At 44.9% G+C, this 21,445-nt stretch overlaps 1 protein-coding gene across 1 annotated transcript; it reads left to right on the forward strand.

Annotated features, from left to right (window-relative positions):
- Positions 1 to 11,169: 11,169 nt before the first annotated feature.
- Positions 11,170 to 11,544, forward strand: LOC307121856 (histone H2B-like; the record flags this gene model as incomplete). Its single annotated transcript, XM_079809614.1, has 1 exon — positions 11,170 to 11,544. One exon carries the CDS (start codon positions 11,170 to 11,172, stop codon positions 11,542 to 11,544), a length of 375 nt encoding a protein of 124 aa, XP_079665740.1.
- Positions 11,545 to 21,445: the final 9,901 nt, after the last annotated feature.

Here is a 21,445-nt window from a genome sequence, read left to right on the forward strand (position 1 = left end):
ACACAAATGCGCCGATTCGCTTCAGAAGGCCTTTATTAACCCCCCAGAGCCGCGTGGAGCAGTTATATGATGGACAGATGCACTTTTTATGGACTTCAAAAACAGAGCAATTATTACTGCTATAATAATGCTTGGATTAGCCAGGACTTTTGTAATATAACTTTTTAGATTTCATTTGTCTGAAAGAAGAATGTCATATACACCTTTTGGGTTTGGAACGACATGAGGGAGAGGAATTAATGACAGGATTTACATTTTTGGGTGAACTATCCCTTTAATCTAGTACCGGACTAAAATGCATGTTTGAGCTGTCTTAAAGGGATAGTTCAGACAAATACAATCAGAGTTATATTAAAACATATCCTGGTTTTTCTAAGCTTTATAATGGCAGTGAATGGCAGCCCAAAACTTATCCATTATGAAAGTGCTCCACACGGCTCCAGGGGTTAATCAAGGCCTTCTAAAGCCAATCAATGGGTTTGTGTAAGAAAAATGTCCAGATCTAACATGTTATAAAGTAAAATATCTAGCTTCCGGCAGACCGCCCAGAGCCGTGTTTTATGATGGATAGATGCACTTTTATGGACTTCAAAACAGAAACAGCCATTCACTACCATTATAAAGTTTGGAAGAGCCAGGACATTTTTAATATGACTCTGATTGTGTTTGGCTTAAAGGGTTAGTTCACCCAAAAATGAAATTTCTTCCATTAATGACTCAGCCCAATGTTGTTCCACACCTGTAAGACCTCCGTTCATCCTCGGAAAACAGTTTAAGATATTTTAGATTTAGTCCGAGGGCTTTCAGTCCTTTGAATGTAAGTGTATGCACACTTTGCTGTCCACGTCCAGAAAGGTAACGAAAACATCATCAAAGTAGTCCATATGTGACATCATTTGGTTAGTTAGACTCTTTTGAAGCGTCGACAATACATTTTGGTCCAAAAATAACAAAAACGATACTCGGTTACTTAACGTAACCTCGGTTCTCTCTAGAAGAGGGAACGAGTATTGCGTAAGTTCCTTACGCTACGGGAAAGTATTCTTTCTTCGAGATTTCTGAAAAACCCAAAATTATCCTTAATTTTGTAACATTGTCAACGCAGTGCGGCAGCCTGGCAGACCATAGCAGGCTATTCCAGCGTGCTATTGGCTGTTCTGCTGGCAACTGCAGCAGCCTATCGGTGAGCCCGCGTGACGTGGCGACCAATGAGGGCGCTTCGCGCCCACCTGGCTTCATTTGCCTACAGGTGGGGCGTGGCCACGTGTATATAAGCGGGGCTCACGGGCTGCATATTCGGTTTTCGTAGTTCTGAAGCGTAAAAGCCCGCGGGGCGCACGGCAAGGAACGCAATACTCGTTCCCTCTTCTAGAGAGAACCGAGGTTACGTTAAGTAACCGAGTATCGTTCTCTTACGAGAGGTTCTCTCGTATTGCGTAAGTTCCTTACGCTACGGGAACATATTGTCAACGCCGTGCGCGCCTCGCATACAGCATATGTATCCCAGGGAACCGGGGAAAAAACACTGCTCGGGCAGGGTGGCCGGTAAAGGAAACGGGCCACCACATATACGGACACTTCATTTGAACTGACGGGTGGTTACAACAGGTGGTTACAACACCCTGTCCCATGAATGAGGGAACGGCACCTGCCGGTCTCCTTCAAATTCACCACACCTTGTCTCATGAATGAGGGAACGGCAACGCCAGTCGCCTTCAAATTCACAATATCTTGTTATATGAGTGAGGTAACGGCACCGCCGGTCACCTTCAAACTCACAACAGCTCGTCTCGTAAATGAGGGAACGGCACCGCCGGTCTCCTTCAAATTCACATGAGCCTAGTACCGAACTTACTACCAGTATGTGAGCTATGTCTGCGCAGAATCACTGGGCAGAACCAACAGCCCTATTGAACTGATAACACTTTCGCCTGTAAGGCAGGAACTTCCAGATTGTAAAATCTCACGAACGTAGACGGGGAGGCCCAGCCTGCCGCCATACAGATATCGTGGATGGAAATCCCTCTGGCCCAAGCCCACGAAGAGGCTATGCCTCTGGTGGAGTGTGCTCTGACACCTAGCGGGCACTGCAGGTGTTTGGAAGCGTATGCAGTTGCAATCGCGTCCACTATCCACCTGGACAGGGTCTGTTTCGAGGAGGCGAGACCTTTAGCGCGCCCTCCAAACGAAACAAATAGCTGCTCAGAACGCCTGAAGGCGGCGGAGCGTGTGACATAAACCCTCAATGCCCTGACAGGGCAGAGGATATTGCCACCGTCCCCCTCGTCGGATGCTGGCAGAGCCGAGAGGGAGATAATCTGCGCCCTGAAGGGAGTGCCGATCGCTTTGGGGACATAACCATGCCTCGGTCTGAGAATGACCTTAGAGTCATTAGGACCGAACTCCATACACGTCGGGCTCACTGAGAGCGCGTGTAGATCCCCCACGCGTTTCACTGAAACCAGAGCTATCAGGAACGCGGTTTTTAGCGAAAGGAACCTTGGTTCCACAGTCTCGAGCGGTTCAAAGGGATGAGCCTTCAGGGCCTCTAGGACCAAGGCCAGATCCCATATAGGAACCAAAGGGGGCCGCGGGGGATTCATCCGTCTGGCTCCTCTGAGGAAACGGATGATGAGCTCGTTCCTTCCTAGCGTGCTACCTAGCGTCGTCTGAGCGAACGCTGCTATAGCCGCCACATACACTTTGAGCGTGGAAGGGGACCTGCCCAGTTCCAAAAGCTCTTGGAGGAAGGAGAGCACCCGCTGGACCCCACATTGCTGTGGGTCCAATCCCTTGGAAACACACCACTCAGTGAACACCGACCACTTAGAACTATATAACCGCCTCGTCGAGGGGGCTCTAGAGTGTGAAATCGTGTTCATAACCCCTTCGGGCAGGTCAACGGGTATCCGTTGGTCACCCATACATGCAGAGACCATCGCTCTGGATGGGGATGCCAAACTGACCCTCCTGCTTGAGAGAGGAGGTCTGCTCTCAGCGGAACTGGCCAGGGGGGTGAGTGCGACAGCTTCACCAGCTCTGGGTACCAAATCTGGTTCTCCCAGCGCGGCGCTATAAGGAGCACCGGGCGGCGCGTCTCCCTGATTTTCGCTATGACCTGGGGCAATAGGGAAATCGGCGGGAAAGCATACAGCGGGAGGCTGGGCCAAGGTTGGGACAGCGCATCCTCGCTTTTGGACAGAAACGTCGGGCAGCGGGCGTTCTCTTTTGTTGCAAAGAGGTCGAGCTCCGCTCTGCCGAATAGGCGCCATACCAGCTGGACTGTCTGGGGGTGCAGGGACCATTCTCCTGAGAGAATGAGGCCCCTGGACAGCTTGTCCGGGCCCACATTGAGGTGGCCCGGTATGTGCGCAGCTCTCAGCGAGCGCAGCGAGCTGTCTGCCCACACGAGCAGGCGTTCTGTCAGATTGCCCAGACACCTGGACCTGACACCGCCCTGCCGGTTCACGTAGGACACCACTGTGGTATTGTCCGACCGGACCAACACGTGGTGTCCTCGTATAAGCGGGAGAAACTGCTTGAGCGCGTTCTCTACCGCTATCATCTCCAAACAGTTTATGTGTAGAGTTTTTCCTCGCTCGACCAGAGGCCCGAGGCTGATCTGCCCTCGAAAACGGCGCCCCAACCCGTGGTGGAGGCGTCCGTCGAGATGACCTTGCGGTGTGAGATGGCTCCCATCGTCACTCCCCTCTGGTACCAGTCGGCTACTAACCAGGGCTCTAGGCTGAAACACAGCTCTGAGTCACTCTGATCCTGAAGCCTCCGGACGCCCAGGCTCTGTGAGGCACTCGGGCGTTTAACCAGCATTGCAGCGGGCGCATGCGCATTAAGCCCAGCTGGAGCACAGCTGCAGCTGAGGCCATACGTTCCAGCATCCTCTGAAAGAGCTTGAGAGGTGCGATTTTGCCCGGCCGGAAGTACTCAGCCATGCGCTGAACTTGGCGCGCGCGTTGGGGTGACAGGCTGGCTGACATTGCCACAGTGTCCAGATTCAAACCCAGAAATGAGGTTGATTGCGTGGGCACTAATGAGCTCTTGGTCCAATTGACCGTGAGCCCCAGGCTGTCCAGATGGCTGAGCAGCATTGCCCTGTGGGCGAGGAGCTCGGCCTCTGACTGCACCAGGATGAGCCAATCGTCCAGATAGTTCAACACTCGCATCCCTCTTTTTCTCAGAGGAGCGAGGGCCGCGTCCATGCACTTCGTAAATGTACGGGGTGCTAGTGACAGGCCGAACGGAAGGACGGTGTATTGATAAGCCTGGCCGTCGAAGGCGAATCGTAAGAATGGCCTGTGACGTGGCGTTATCTTGATTTGAAAATATGCATCTTTCAAATCTAGGGAGATTAGCCAGTCTCTCGGGCGAGTATGCGCGAGGATCTGCTTGGTCGTGAGCATCTTGAACGATCTTCTCATAAGAGCTTTGTTCAGACGCCTCAGATCCAGAATCGGTCTGAGCGACCCATCCCTTTTTGGCACGAGAAAATACTGGCTGTAAAAGCCTGACTCGCTCATAGAATGGGGAACCGGTTCTATAGCCCCTTTGCACAGCAGCGTGGCTATTTCTGCTCGAAGTAGATGTGCTACTTCCTCGCTCACTCTCGTCTCTGTACGCGCACAGAAGCGCGGAGGGTGGCGAGCGAACTGCAGAGTGTAGCCGTGCTTCACTGTTTTCAGCACCCATTCTGATACACCTGGAATGGCTTCCCACGCTCTCGCGTGTGCCACACGGGATAGAACGGCCTCCGGGCTCAAAACGCCGCGCTTCGCGGGTTTGACGGCCTGTATAGGAGGGGCGGGCGCAGTGCGCGCGCTCTCTGTGCTGTGGGCCAGCCGATCGCTCTCGATGGCTGGCCGCCTTACACACTGTATCTCTGCCGCTTCGAGCGGGGAGTGGCTTGTGTGTGGCCCTACACTCGTCGTTCCGGCCACCTTGGGCGGAGAACAAATGGTGTGTGGCGCGGCGCATGGCGCCGGGGGCAGAATGTTCGCGAAAATGTGTGAGCGCGTTTGAGCGGGCACAACTCTTACGCGTGGAACATGACCGGTTAAGAGTGGCTGTGTGACAGCGCGTGTGGTGATTAGGCATGGGCGCAAATAAGCGGACACGTGACCTAACTCTAGCACTCGAGCGGCCGGTGGCCGCTTTATGTGAGTGAGAGACACGGGATTTGTGGTGCTTGGGTGCAGGGGTGAACACAAAAGTGGGCACGTTTACTGCATTTGAAAACACATACGGCGTGAGCCGTGCAACCAGAAATAAAAGCAACTTCGTGATTTCTCTGGTTCGTCGTAAAACGGCGGTTGTAGACAGGCGAGAGGGCAGTTTTGCCGGCTCGTTGGCTGCGTGAGAGCCATCTGCAGCAGCCACAGGAGTGGGGGCTGACAGGAAGAAGAGTTTTGACGGTGGTCCGGCCACGGCGGGACTTAACCGTCACTTCCCCCTTCTGCTAGGAGGACTTTGGAGGGGCTTCAGTTGGAAACAGGCGAGAGGGCGAGCCCGCCGGCTCGTAGGCTGTGTGGAAAACATCTGCAGTAGCCACAGGGGTGGGGACTGACAGGAAAACAGAGTTTTAACGGTGGTCCGGCCGCAGCGGGACTTAACCGTCTATTCTCTCCTTATGTATAGACGCCCAAAAATACTCGAGCGCCACGTGGTGCAAGTTAGCTTTCTGTATGTAAGAAAAGCTGGCCGCGAGCCCGGGGAAGCGGACAGTAAACATTTTTATCTGCCGCGAGAGCTGGGCTCGAACTCGGGTCTCCGGCGTTTCAGCTGCTGATTTTGCCGCTGTGCTACCGGGAGGGACACAATAGCGTTCAGTTAGCGCGAGCATACGGCAGTACGTCCTCGTGCTTATTGGCAGTCGTGCGTGCATAAAAGACAGGCTCGTTACTGCAATAGTAATATTTCCAGCCGCCTGAACTGGAGAGGGGGCTGAGAAATGCTAGAGAAAGGCGGTTCGTCCGGCCACAGCGGGACGAAAACACCCTCTGTTAATTTTCCGGTGAGTGCGGCGCGCACACGCGCGCTGAACATGCTCGTGACCGTGCGCACTCTCATTCCTTGCGAACGGCGCAATCTGCGCGGTCCAACAGGGGGGAGTGCGGGTTCGTTGGAGAGCATATGTCCGTTTAAAAAATAACGATGCCATTGGAATCGTTTAGAAATTTTGTTTTCGATTCCGATCATCGGTTCCAAACGCGCAAGTTTTCGGAAGTGCTTGCCGCGCCCGTTTGTTCTGTTGCAGCCATGGAGCACGGTAAGCGGCGCTCAAAAGTGTGGCTTTATTTCACTAAAAAAAAAAAAAAGCCTGGGTCGGCACAGTGCAACACATGACAAACTTATTTCTTGCACGGGAGGATGCACTACAAATATGTGGTGTATAAATTAACGAGTGTAGCGTGTTTGAAATGCTGCGCAGGTCTGTCCCTCGGGCAACCCTGCGCTAACCAACGTTATTAACGGGATAGTTCACCCTGAAATGAAAATAAAGCCTTCTTTTACTTACCCTGATGTTGTCCCAGTGCCCTATGTCCTATGACATTTAAAATACTCTTCCTGCACGCGCTCCTTCCTATTATGGCAGTGAATGGCGATCAGCTAAAACATTACAAAAAGTAAACAAATGTATCAAGCAACGATACAGGGAGACGCGCGCCATATGGAAAGTGTTCAGTGGGCACACTATAGGTTTTGCGAGAAAGAAACCGTATTATTCAGTCAAAACACTGAGCTCGGCCGTTATTCTGAGCGCGCTCCTCTGTGTAAGTTACACTATGAGCCGTCAGCAGCCGCCGGCGCTCATGCCTACTATAATAACTCGCACTGTTGTCATTGCACCCACGATAAGCACACACACACACACACACACGCGCGCACCATTTTGAGAAATCAAGCTCAATAGAAAAAAACGCGATTCTCGTCTTTTCTATAACGTATATGATAAGAAATAATACTAATAATATAACCTCCTTAAGTGAATATTGTGTACCGGTTGTCATGACAATATTGCACGAGGCAACTGCGGCTTGGAGTGCGCACACACAGGAACACGCGCATTTGAACAACAGCTGGGTGAGTAAAAGATGGCTTTATTTTCATTTCAGGGTGAACTAACATTATCCCACCTCATCATAATCAGGTAAGTGATTGTAGTGTAAACCCCTTGACCAAATTGCGAATTGTGGTGAACAACAACGTTACTGAAATTATTTTTCCCCCTCGTAGATAAATGTAGCTATACGCAAATTGCCGACGCTAGTAGCAGTCCTAATATGACTGCTAATGCTATTGTTAAACCGGGACTCGGTGTGAAACTCCATTCACCTTTGCAGCAAAGCAAGTGAAAATGCCAGCGGAGAAAGTCCCAAAACTAAAACTCATTATTGAATCAAAATACAATTTTCCTCTGTGAAATGAGCCTGTGACATGTTGTGACTCCACCCCTCAAAGAATCGGAATCGAGAATCGAAAAGAACCGTAATCGAAACTAAGAATCGGAATCGGAATCAGAATCGTTCAAATCAAAACGATGCCCAACCCTATAAGTGTGCATGTCCCGGATGTCCTAATCGCCAAAAAAGAACACGACGACGTAAGACTGTGACTGACGTCACTGTGGCGTCGTGAACGCGGATTCAAACAAAGCCGGAAGAGAAGACAATGCTTAATAAAGTTAGAGATTGTACTTACTAGTCGTATGAGTATTGGAGATTTTCTTCGACAGGAGATCCGCTCCAACTCTGCTGGGCTGCAGAACATCAGGATGGAAGAATCTAGGAACATAAGCACCAAGCCAACAATATTTAGTATATAAATGCCAGTTTATTAGAAGGAAAGAAGCTAAAGAAGAGGAGAAAAGCAAAAAAGGGAAAGAAGAATATACAGAAAATAATTTATTAAGAGTTTATGTTTTAGGTTTACTTGTTAATTATTACACATACAGTGTCACTTACGTTTGGATGTCAAAGCCTTTTATAAATTTATAAATTTGGAAAAGAAAATAATGTAAAATCATGGTGATATTACTTGAAATATACTGTAAAATAAATGCATATTAAGTTATTTAATGAACTTCCTCAGTTCACCTGTTTCCTACTTCTCTGTCAGGATCTTCCTTCAGGAATGTTGGGATCTTAGGATCTTCAACTCTGTTGTAGAGGGGTTATTTTGTCCCTCCTAAAATCACAGAACATTTTTTTTTACAATTTTTGTTTACCAATTTGCAGCTAATTTTCACGCTCCATGTATTTGACGTCACCGATTAACGTTACAGTTTATACTTTTAGGTTTTTGACACATACCGTTGACAAATTGCCAGCAAAACCTTTACAAAACGATCAAACCCTCTCATTTTCACATAAAGATTTGATTAAAAGCTCAAACTTTCATAAACAAGAGCTCAATCGATAGTTAGCCGAGATGCTAACGGTCTTTTTCCGAAGACACTAAACCATTTAAAGTAAATATTCAACAGAAGTATGTCAATTACACGTAAGAAGGTGTCAGGAACAGTTGTGTGTATTATTTGTGTGATTTTAGAGACTAAACTCACCTGAAAGTAGTGAAAACAACAGCGACAGAAGGAGTTGTGCTGCTTGTCAGTTGAGTCGTATCCCCGTTTCCACGGCAACTCTCCCGCTCCACTGATTCGAATGTTCAACGCGCACGCGCAATAAAGTCACAGTCACGCATCATTTACATAAATACATTAGAATTAAAACATTACATACATACAAACCTCATTAATATTAAATCATGAATTTAAAATTAATTTATATGTAATTCATAGGTGCAAAAGCCACCCCTGCACTTGATAGTGAGAAAAAGTGGCACTTTTATATTAGTTTTATAATATATTAGTTTAATATTTTGTATTATTTTGTTTAGGAACACTCAACCTAATTATTTCATTTTAAAGTGTGATTGCATGCAGACAGTATTTTTCTATACAAATGCTTTGCTTGGTTATATGACTAGCAATATTAAGACAGTCTCACTATTTTTTATTAAGTGCTTTCAGATTCTTTTTAACTGTAAAAAATTAATTAATTAAATAAATATACATATAAAATAAATGTTCTTTTATAAAATAAAGGTGTCACAACAGACAGTGACCGACAATCGGCTTGCCACCATACAAAATATTTAAAACATAACATTGTTTAATGCAGTTGTAATTTTTACAGCTGACTTTGTGCCGCCCAAAAAACGCTGGTGGACCGCCAGGTCATTGTTAGCTGGGCATTTACGCACCGATCTTTCGCTTTCCATGTTTTCATTTAGTAATTGTAATACTAGCATCGGAAAAAAACCCCGGAAACTTCAAAGACTGCCCCTTTTAATATCAGCGACTTCTATACATTTGTGAAGGTACTTACTTCTAGGGATGGCCGACGCGAAACAGACGTTTCGGGGCTTTGCCGAGATCCCGAAGCGCAGATGTTTCGAAACACTGCTCCGAACTGTGATTCGAAACACCCATGTCACGTGACTATGGCTAAATTAAGCTTCAAAGTGTTTCATCAGGTGGCGCCTTCCGAAACTGCGTTGATTAAAGGGGGCGGGAACAAACCACACAGTCACACATCTGTATAAACCTAATTCACCACAGTTTAAAAGTGAAGTAAATCCATCTTCACCTCGTGGGTTTTTGTGAGAGGAGAGTGATTTTGTGATAGCGGTGATTTTGTGATAGCAGTGAGATTTATAGTGCGCTTTGGTTAGTTAGGCTATATTTAGGCTAGATTTAAATAAGATATAGGCTATTGACTGATAGGTATAGACAGTGACATATAGTTAGGATAGATATAGTGACACATTCATATAGGCTAAGTTAGATAGTGACAGATAGATAGCACAGCATAAGTTAGATATATAGAATTATATAGATATAGATTCATAGGTGATATATAGATAGATATATTAATAGAATATATAAAAATGGAGGCTGCACGCAAGAGATGCCGTACATCTGTGGTGTGGGAGCATTTCCATTTGGAAGCACCAAATAAAGTGAGATGTGTGTATTGTGATAGGCAGCTAGCCTTCTGCAACAATACCTCATCCATGTATTTACATCATCCAAAAATATTTGTGCATGCCAGCAACAAATGTCCCTTGTGAGAGGATTTTTTCAAAGGCTGGAGAAATTATATGTAAAAAAAGAAGTCAGCTGAGTCCTTCAACAGCAGAGCAATTCATATTTTTGAATAAAAATGTTTTGTGACAAATGTGACACATTGTGGCTTTATTTATTTTATTAATGTTCATTTTGTATAACAAACAAAATATATATAGTTCTTTACAATGACGAGGCTACAGGTTACAAAACCAAGATCATGTAGTTGTCAGACAGATGTTAAAAACAATTGTTTTTACATGGATCATTGTCAAGGTATTTCAGATCAACACATGGAAATGACCACTAGATGGCGCCGTAGAGACGGGTGTCAGATTGATTCGAAGCTTCGAAACAATATGACACATTTGCTTCAACTGCTTCAGTGCTTCACGAAGCCTCGGTCTGCCCATCACTACTTACTTCCCCCCCATAATGAATTAAAATACATGTACATCCCATTTCCGTCAAATTTAGTTCAGGCCATGTCATTCCTCTAACCAAGTTTCAACATATATTAGACGTTGTGATTTTGACCATATGCGTCGGCCATATCGTTGATGAATCAACCTCATTTCAACGTGGAATCGACGTTATATTTTCAACATAATAACGTTCTGATGTACCGACCAAATAGTGAACGTCGATTCAACATTGAAATTTGATCGACGACTGATACTGACCTTTACAACCAAAAATCAACGTTGAAACGACGTCTGTTTGCTATCTACAGAATATTAGTCTTTTCAAACTTTTATTAAAGCAAAAAGAGCGGGACATGAACAAAGGAAACAAGATCGAGTGGGTTTCCTTCAAACATAAAGCGGTAGGCGGGGCTTATATTTGCCTGCCCGTGATTGGCCCTCGTTCCTTTCATGTTGCTTTGAGTTGACCAATGAAATATGAGTTTATGGGTTCAGCCTATGAAAACAGCCAATCATCAGAAAGCGCATCTCTTAGTAAATTAGCATACGGCGGTGAATAAAAGCCTCTGTCTCGCTGCTGATCTGACATTGATCTTCGACATCATGCCTGAACCAGCAAAGCCAGCGCCGAAGAAAGGCTCCAAGAAGGCCGTCACCAAGACCGCCGGTAAGGGAGGAAAGAAGCGCAGAAAGTCCAGGAAGGAGAGCTACGCTATCTATGTGTACAAAGTCCTGAAGCAGGTCCATCCCGACACCGGCATCTCCTCCAAGGCGATGGGCATCATGAACTCTTTCGTCAACGACATCTTCGAGCGCATCGGCGGCGAGGCGTCGCGTCTGGCGCACTACAACAAGCGCTCCACCATCACCTCTAGAGAGATCCAGACCGCCGTGCGTCTGCTGCTGCCCGGAGAGCTGGCCAAACACGCCGTGTCCGAGGGCACAAAGGCTGTGACCAAATACACCAGCTCAAAGTGAGGTGACCTCTGACCTTACACACCCCAAAGGCTCTTTTAAGAGCCACACATCTTCTCAATTAAAGAGCTTATACTGTCTGTGAGATGAATCAATAGTTTGTTCTATTAACAATCTGTTTCAAAAATAAATTCTGAGAACAAAAACATTGTTGCATATCTCAAATTAATGTAAAATGCTAAGAGTTTTAATTAGTTTTACTTGCACAGATGTTCGGTTCACTCACATAAAGTGATATATATATATATATATATAGTGACTGCTTGATTGTTTGTCTTATGAACTTTATCATAGCTCAAACATGATTGACACCGGTTTATACAAACCTCACGTCAAAGTCAAATATTTCAGTGCAATTATTTTTAACGCATTAAACTCAACATTTGTTGTTAGACTATGTAAACATTTAAGTAGTGTATGAGACTAGCGAAACATAATTCAATCATAATTATGATTAGAAAGTCTGTTATTGCACACATTTTTAATGTAAAATATCTTCTGCTTTGAGGCGATGTAGTTTTCCGGCCCTTCCCATCATTCAGCACATCCATCTGTTTAATGACATGACAAAACTGTTGGGTTGACAAATCACCCATTTAGATTAAAATATGCATTTTCATGCATAATAATGTTTGAGAAAGAAACAATAACACAAGTCGTTTACATAAAAAAAAAGGGCATCTAATGAATTTAGGCATTGATGAATGATGAATCATCATTTAAGGCTGGGCATGGGCTCAACAATGCTTAGGTAGGTGGTGTGTGTCAAAGTCACATCCACATGATGGAGGACCCAAGGTTTCCCAGCAGAACATTGCCCAAAGCATCACTGCCTCCACCGCCACGCCTTCTTCCCATAGTGCAGGGAATCCGTGGTCCAGATCTGATGCTCACGTGCCACTGTTGGTGCTCTGGGCGGGGTCAGGGGTCAGCATGGGCACTGGTCAGAGGCTGTGCCGCCCCATACACAACAAACTGAGATGCTCTGTGTATTCTGACCCCTTTCTATCAGAACCAGCATTAACTTCTTGAGCAGTTTGAGCTCCAGTAGCTCGTCTGTTTGATCGGACCACACGGGCATCAATGAGCCTCGGCCGCCCATGACCCTGTGGCCGGTTCTCCACTGGTCCTCCATGACCCTGTGGCCGGTTCTCCACTGGTCCTCCATGACCCTGTGGCCGGTTCTCCACTGGTCCTCCATGACCCTGTGGCCGGTTCTCCACTGGTCCTTCATGACCCTGTGGCTGGTTCTCCACTGGTCCTCCATGACCCTGTGGCCGGTTCTCCACTGGTCCTTCATGACCCTGTGGCCGGTTCTCCACTGGTCCTCCATGACCCTGTGGCCGGTTCTCCACTGTTCCTTCATGACCCTGTGGCTGGTTCTCCACTGGTCCTCCATGACCCTGTGGCCGGTTCTCCACTGGTTCTTCATGACCCTGTGGCCGGTTCTCCACTGGTCCTCCATGACCCTGTGGCCGGTTCTCCACTGGTCCTTCATGACCCTGTGGCCGGTTCTCCACTGTTCCTTCATGACCCTGTGGCCGGTTCTCCACTGGTCCTCCATGACCCTGTGGCTGGTTCTCCACTGGTCCTACATGACCCTGTGGCCGGTTCTCCACTGGTCCTTCATGACCCTGTGGCCGGTTCTCCACTGTTCCTTCATGACCCTGTGGCCGGTTCTCCACTGGTCCTCCATGACCCTGTGGCTGGTTCTCCACTGGTCCTCCATGACCTTGTGGCCGGTTCTCCACTGTTCCTTCATGACCCTGTGGCCGGTTCTCCACTCTTCCTCCATGACCCTGTGGCCGGTTCTCCACTGTTCCTTCATGACCCTGTGGCCGGTTCTCCACTGGTCCTTCATGACCCTGTGGCCGGTTCTCCACTGGTCCTCCAAGACCCTGTGGCCGGTTCTCCACTGGTCCTTCATGACCCTGTGGCCGGTTCTCCACTGGTCCTCCATGACCCTGTGGCCGGTTCTCCACTGGTCCTTCATGACCCTGTGGCCGGTTCTCCACTGGTCCTCCATGACCCTGTGGCCGGTTCTCCACTGTTCCTTCATGACCATGTGGCCGGTTCTCCACTGTTCCTCCATGACCCTGTGGCCGGTTCTCCACTGTTCCTTCATGACCCTGTGGCCGGTTCTCCACTGTTCCTTCATGACCATGTGGCCGGTTCTCCACTGTTCCTCCATGACCCTGTGGCCGGTTCTCCACTGTTCCTTCATGACCATGTGGCCGGTTCTCCACTGTTCCTTCATGACCCTGTGGCCGGTTCTCCACTGTTCCTCCATGACCCTGTGGCCGGTTCTCCACTGTTCCTTCATGACCATGTGGCCGGTTCTCCACTGTTCCTCCATGACCCTGTGGCCGGTTCTCCACTGGTCCTTCATGACCCTGTGGCCGGTTCTCCACTGTTCCTCCATGACCCTGTGGCCGGTTCTCCACTGTTCCTCCATGACCCTGTGGCCGGTTCTCCACTGTTCCTTCATGACCATGTGGCCGGTTCTCCACTGTTCCTCCATGACCCTGTGGCCGGTTCTCCACTGTTCCTCCATGACCCTGTTGCCGGTTCTCCACTGTTCCTCCATGACCCTGTGGCCGGTTCTCCACTGTTCCTCCATGACCCTGTGGCCGGTTCTCCACTGGTCCTCCATGACCCTGTGGCCGGTTCTCCACTGGTCCTTCATGACCCTGTGGCCGGTTCTCCACTGGTCCTCCATGACCCTGTGGCCGGTTCTCCACTGGTCCTTCATGACCCTGTGGCCGGTTCTCCACTGGTCCTCCACTTTTGATAGAGACTGACCACTGCAGACCGGGAACACCCCACAAGAGCTGCAGTTTTGGAGATGCTCTTACCCAGTCGTCTAGCCCAGTGGTTTTCAAACCCTGGGTCACGACCCAAATGGGTTGCCAGGATGACTTAAAGGTCCCATGGCATGAAATGTTCATTTTATGTGGTTTTTTGACATTAATATGAGTTCCCTAGCCTGTATATGGTCCCCAAGTGGCTAGAAATGTTGATAGGTGTAAACCGAGTTCTGGCTGTCTTTCTCTGCTTTTGAGAAAATGAAAGCTCAGACGAGCTGATCTGGAATCTTCCCTGTATGTCGTCATACGGGGAACAATCACCTCCCCTTCCTCTGCTTTACCCTCCTAGAGAATTCAGAGAAAATGGATTCAGTTTATCAGTCGCGTTGTCAGCACAGGCTTTACAAACAGACTTTACCATATGGATTCGACTGCACCGCCACAAACAGTGAGTAAATGTGTTCATTAATGCCTGATCTGTGATCAGTGATTTCTGATGTGTTGCTGATCATTCAAGTTCACTCAGACTTTATTTCTAGATCGTTTAATGATCGCCGTCTTGATGCCCTAAGCGTAATGCATCAGTGAATCAAGCCAGTGACTAAACCATCAACTTCACATCGTTTCTGTTCATAGTATGAAACAAATCCGTTATTTAAATGATTAAACTACAGAGAGCGATCAGAGAACACTCTTTATAATGTTCGGATCTGTCAATCACACGTCGTGAGTGTATCTGCACACTTGCCCAAACTGCCGTTATAATGGATGACGCTGTTATGCTGCACAGCGAAGCTCTTACTGTATTCCTGTCGACGTCGTGTTTGCTGTTAGTTGTGGCGAAAGCATTTTGTGAGAGAAATAGCACTGCAATAACGAGATCACTGCATTCACTGATCAACAGACTGTCTGTAATAATAATAATAATAATACGTTTAATTTATATAGCGCCTTTCCCAAGCTCAAGGACACTTCACAATAACAGTAAATAACAAGCAGTTTACACATAGACGGACAGTGGACATTTGCCCAGTCCAAGTAATGAGCGGTTGCAGTTGCAAATCGCACTACATTTGCAATACAACATGAAAAACAAAGGCAACAAACATTAATTACAGACAGCATGGTGGGCAGTTAGAGTAAAGATGCAACAGATTATTGGTAGTGAGTTAACATTGTGACTGTGTTATGTCAAGTTAACATTGTCATGACTGAAAATACTGATTAAACAAATTTGTTTTGAGTTTACATTTAAATTAATTTAACGTAGTTGTTGTCCTGAGAGCCAGGGGGAGAGAGTTCCATAGCTTAGGGGCTGTAACAAAGAAAGACCTGTACTCAATGCGCATCACTGAGTTCATGTGATTGAACGGCTGCCCCTTGAAAAAGAGCATTCAAGCCAGACGGCTAATATCAGGATAGAAAAAATGCCTTTTATGTCTAAATTATGACATATTTTAATGTAAAAACCAACAATATAAGTACACCTCAGGAAAAATTATAAAATAATAAAAAAATCCATTCATAAAATCAGTCTAGGACTATATAAAAGGAATAAATACACAAAATATATTTTACTTAAATAACAGATAAACAAAAAGAACGAAAAAACTGCGACTGAGCTGGTGAGTCTGGTTCATTATCGTGAGGCGCGGCGCTCCTCAAACAAGTTCAGTGGAAACCAGACGACTGAAAGCACATCTTGTTTTCTTTATTTTACAATAGCACAATGTAAGTAAACACTTTGTAATTTTGAACGATGTCCAACTCTTATTAATGAAAAGACAATGCAGGAAATCTGAACGCATGTGGCGAAAGACAAAACTTGTTGTCCATTACAACATTTATAAAAACAGTCTTCGTGCTTTCAATGTGGAACTAGGCAAAGCTAGACAGACCTTCTTTTCAAATATTATAAATAGAAACATAAACAACACACGCACTCTTTTTGCTACTGTAGAGAGACTAACAACCCCCCCCCGAGTCACATTCCCAGTGAAATGCTCTCAGACAGCAAATGTAGTGAGTTTGCTTCCTTCTTCTCCGAGAAAATCATTAATATCAGAAATGCGATCAGCACATCCTTGAGTTGCTCTGAGGTGAATCAGATCAGACCACAACCTCAGAAAATTATTATGACTGATTTTGAAGCAATTGATGGTAAAATTTTAGAAGAAACGGTACAGCACCTTATAACATCAACTTGCGCCCTTGACACACTCCCCACTTCTTTTTTCAAAAGTGTGTTTAACTGTTTAGAAGCAGATCTCCTAGAAGTGGTAAACTCCTCACTTCTTTCTAGGACTTTTCCAAACTCCCTTAAAACTGCAGTAGTAAAGCCTCTCCTGAAAAAGAGAAATCTGGATAACTCCATATTGAGCAACTACAGACCAATCTCAAATCTCCCCTTCATAGGCAAGATCATTGAAAAAGTTGTTTTCAGTCAGCTGAACAAATTCTTAAGCTCAAACGGATACTTTGACAATTTTCAATCTGGTTTCCGACCGCATCACAGCACAGAGACAGCGCTCATAAAGATTATAAATGATATTCGCCTAAATACAGATACAGGCAAAACATCGATTCTGGTACTACTGGACCTCAGTGCTGCATTCGACACTGTTGACCACAACATACTTCTTGACAGGCTAGAAAATTGGGTTGGGCTTTCTGGAATGGTCCTCAAATGGTTCAGGTCATACTTAGAAGGGAGAGGTTATTATGTGAGTATAGGTGACCATAAGTCTGAGTGGACATCCATGACATGCGGAGTCCCACAAGGGTCAATTCTTGCACCACTCCTATTCAACCTGTACATGCTGCCACTCAGCCAAATAATGAAAAATAACAAAATGGCTGACCACAGCTATGCTGACGACACCCAGATCTACTTAGCCCTATCACCAAATGACTACAGCCCCATTGACTCTCTATGTAAATGCATTGATGAAGTTAACAGTTGGATGTGCCAAAACTTTCTTCAGTTAAACAAAGACAAAACTGAAATCACTACATTAGGAAACAAAGATGAAATTCTCAAGGTGAACGCATATCTTGAGGCTAAAGGTCTAAAATAAAAAAATCAAGTCAGGAATCTTGGTGTGATTTTGGAGTCAGACCTGAGTTTCAGTAGTCATGTCAAAGCAATAAATAAATCAGCTTACTATCATCTGAAAAATATTGCAAGAATTAGAAGCTTTATTTCCAGACAAGAATTAGAGAAACTCGTTCATGCTTTTATCACCAGCAGGGTGGATTATTGTAATGGTCTTCTCACTGGCCTTCCCAAAAAGACCATTAGACAGCTGCAGCTCATACAGAACGCTGCTGCCAGGATCCTGAGCAGAACCAGAAAATATGACCACATCACACCAGTCCTCAGGTCTTTACACTGGCTTCCAGTTACATTTAGGATCGATTTTAAAGTACTATTACTTGTATATAAATCACTAAATGACCTAGGACCTCAATACATTGCAGATATGCTGATTAAATACAAACCCAACAGATCACTCAGATCATCAGGATCAAGTCAATTAGAAATACCAAGGGTTCACTCAAAGCAAGGAGAGTCTACGTTTAGCTATTATGCCAGCCGTAGCTGGAACCAGCTTCCTGAACAGATCAGATGTGCTCCAACAGTAGCCACTTTCAAATCCAGACTCAAAACACATCTGTTCAGCTGTGCATTTACTGAATGAGCTATGCCACCGTACGTCTGACTGATTGCACCTTATCTTATGCATTTACTCAATGAGCTCTGTGCTTTGTCCGAACTGCTTGCACTTTAATTATGTTTCATTTTAACCCTGTTTTATTTTTAGTTTTTAATTATACTTTTATTTTTTATTATTTTTTATTTTGTTAAGGCTGTCTGGGTGGAAGAGGTTGAGAGACGGGGGAGCGATCTGTAAGGGTACTGTCTAAACGCAGAGTTACCTGACAAATATTTTTTAAAGTAAACCTGACTCTCCATTTTCTTCCACCCCAGATAGGGGATTTCATCTTTATTTTTATTTCCTTTTAATTTCCTTTTAATTCCTATTATAACTATTATACTATATATATTTTTATTTTATTCACTTATAACTATTTTAACTTCATTTCTGTGTAAAGCACTTTGAATTGCCACTGTGTATGAAATGTGCTATACAAATAAACTTGCCTTGCCTTGCCTTGCCTATTATCTGTATGACCAAAATGGCGAAGTATTTTATGTTTCCTCTGTTCGATCGTGCGGGCGCCATACGCGCACACACAACATATTGCAGCATTGCACACTTGATATCGCAGCCTGTTCATTATCAGCGTAAAATAATCAACCTAACATATAAAAAGTTACACAGCTCAGTCAGTAGTAGCCTACAATTCGTGCCATTCAGCGTGAGCTCCGCCGCTGTGGTGTTTCCAAGCACGTGTGCGCATGTGAAGAGGAAGATTTTTCCATCAGTATTGGGACGAGAGTGAAGTACAAAGGCTATAATAAATGATGGTTTAGCATACAAATACATTGCAAATATGGAAACTTTTGGATTTCAATGAGAGAGGCTACGTGAGCCCAACGCTGGTTACTTTGAGTTTCTCATTAAATTATTTTGTTTCGGCTTTATAGTTATAGCCTACATATATTTTTAATTCTTGATCTGTTCTGTTCTAGGCCTATATGGTCGCGACTCGTGAAAAAAAAAAAAAGGTCGCTCTTAAAAAAGTTTGAAAACCATTCTAGTCATCACAATCTGGCCCTTGTCTAACTCGCTCAAATCCTTACGCTTGCCCATTTTTCCTGCTTCTAACACATCAACTCTGTGGACAAAAGGTTCACTTGCTGCCTAATATATCCCACCCACTAACAGGAGATGAAGAGATCATCAGTGTCATCACCTGTCATAATGTTATGCCTGATCTGTGTACAACAATTACTGTAAGTGATTTTGTTTTTCATTTTTGTTGGGTATCAGTAAAGACTCTCTCTAATGTATATATTCACTTTTCAATTGTGAAATGTATTTTATCAATCCTAATCAAGGTTTTTATCCTTAGGCCTTGTTGTTTTTGACTTTCCCTTTGAACGAAAGTTGGAAAAATGAAATGGCATCATATAATAAAGCCCTCATCCACTTCTTTAGAGGGAAAACCCACTCTAGTGTCACCTGATATATCAGAAGAGTGGACATTGAGAGTAGATGTGATTGTTAAAGTAATGTTTAAAGTTGAAGAATTAGCTTGAAGAATTAGCTCTCTGCAATGTTTTACATCTAAACCCATCACTGTAAAAAAATCGCTGTAAAAATACGGGACATTTTGTACAGTAATTTACTGTTCTTCAAAAATACAGCTCAATACTGTAAATGAGGCAGAATTTGACGAGCAAATTAATAACGGTAAGCTACCGGATAATACAGTATTTTTTTTATTATAGTCACATGCTTGAGCCTGCTCACAACCCATAGGAAAATCACAAAGCATCAAATCCCATCAACAGGCGTGCAACCAAAAAGGATTTGCATTACATTTAACTTTTAACATTATATTACTTGAATAGTTTATTGTGAGAAAGAAGAATAAGACGACGATTAAATGAAGGAAGGCTATTTTCCCTCCGACTGTGACCCTGCCAGCACAGACCAGTGGACGGCGCTTCATCTGCTTGTGGCTTCACCAATTTATCAAGGTAAATGCAAACTGAAAAAAGTGTAATTTTGTGATATTGACTTGATTTATTATCAAATCGACGTCTTTATTTTAAAATGTGCACTAAAGCAATGAGGCTAACAGTTACTTCTGGCAGTTTCTTCTCTGTTTTACACAATACCATTCCTTGAGAGATTTTAGCTTAAAATAATTGTCTGTTAAAATGGTAAGATTATTTTGATGTGGTGGTCTGTGGATTGTAGTATAAAAATGATAACCTGCAACATATGTGCCAAGACCTGCAGCAATGCAGCCTATGCTAGTTACAAAGTGTTTTGCCAAATGCTAAGTGTGATTTCCATGACTGCACACTAACTTTTTCTACGTTTTCAGCCATCAAGTGTCACACATACACTCACCTAAAGGATTCTTAGGAACACCATACTAATACTGTGTTTGACCCTATTTTGCCTTCAGAACTGCCTTAATTCTATGTGGCATTGATAGCGCAAAGACCGCCACAACCAACCGACGCGGAGCTAACGTTAGTTGATAGATTAAACTTCGAACACATCTTCCTTTCTTACGAATGACTTCAGTGCCGTTCTTTGTTCTTTCCTCAAAGAAAAGCTTAACTCCAAGTTTTTACACCCTGCAAGTCCACAACTGATACTGCTGGGTAAGTGTCACATAAGCCAGGCATGGGGTATAAAACAATAAAACAGTATAGAACAGACTGTTGGGGACACAGTTTTAGACCCAGAGACCAGATATGTTGAATGAAGACCAGGAGTCAAGAGTTCGATTAATTAAAGAAATTTACTGAAGAATAGTTTGCAGTTTCATCAGCAGAAGCCAGCGTCAGAGTCTCTAGTGGAATCGCAGGCCAGACTCTAACTCACAGAGAATTTTTCCCCACCAGTTATACTGGTTACAAGGACATTGATTACATCAACAATAACAGATGGCCTAAGCCTTAATTCGCTACGGAGACCTAAAAGTCTAAACATTTGTCACACATGTATAGATATGCCGGAATGGCGTAGTTTAGTCGGGATGCTCGTCACAACATCAATACCACAAGGGTGAGATTGGCCTCGGACATCGTAAAGGGCGCCTGCCTGTCGGGAGGGGGGTCAGACCCCTATCAGAGAGCTCCAACAAACCTGCACAGAACTTGTAAAGATGCACACACATACAAGCACTAGGGCATCACACTCTAGTTAATGTCAGGGGATTATGACCGCTTATCAAGAGAACACTCAATACCCAAACAACGACTCCGTCATAACTATCGCGAGAGGGAGCCATGCATGGCTGGAGGTCAACCCAGAGCAGCTGGGGAGACTAGTTTTAATACTACAAAATCATCCTCAACCTAAATATATAAAGGTATGAAATCACACAGAATTACAATAATCTCTAGATTACATATGAAAGCAGAGAAAGAGATATTTATTTTGATT

Source organism: Gobio gobio, assembly GCF_949357685.1.
Source record: "Gobio gobio genome assembly, chromosome: 25".
NCBI lineage: Eukaryota > Metazoa > Chordata > Actinopteri > Cypriniformes > Gobionidae > Gobio > Gobio gobio.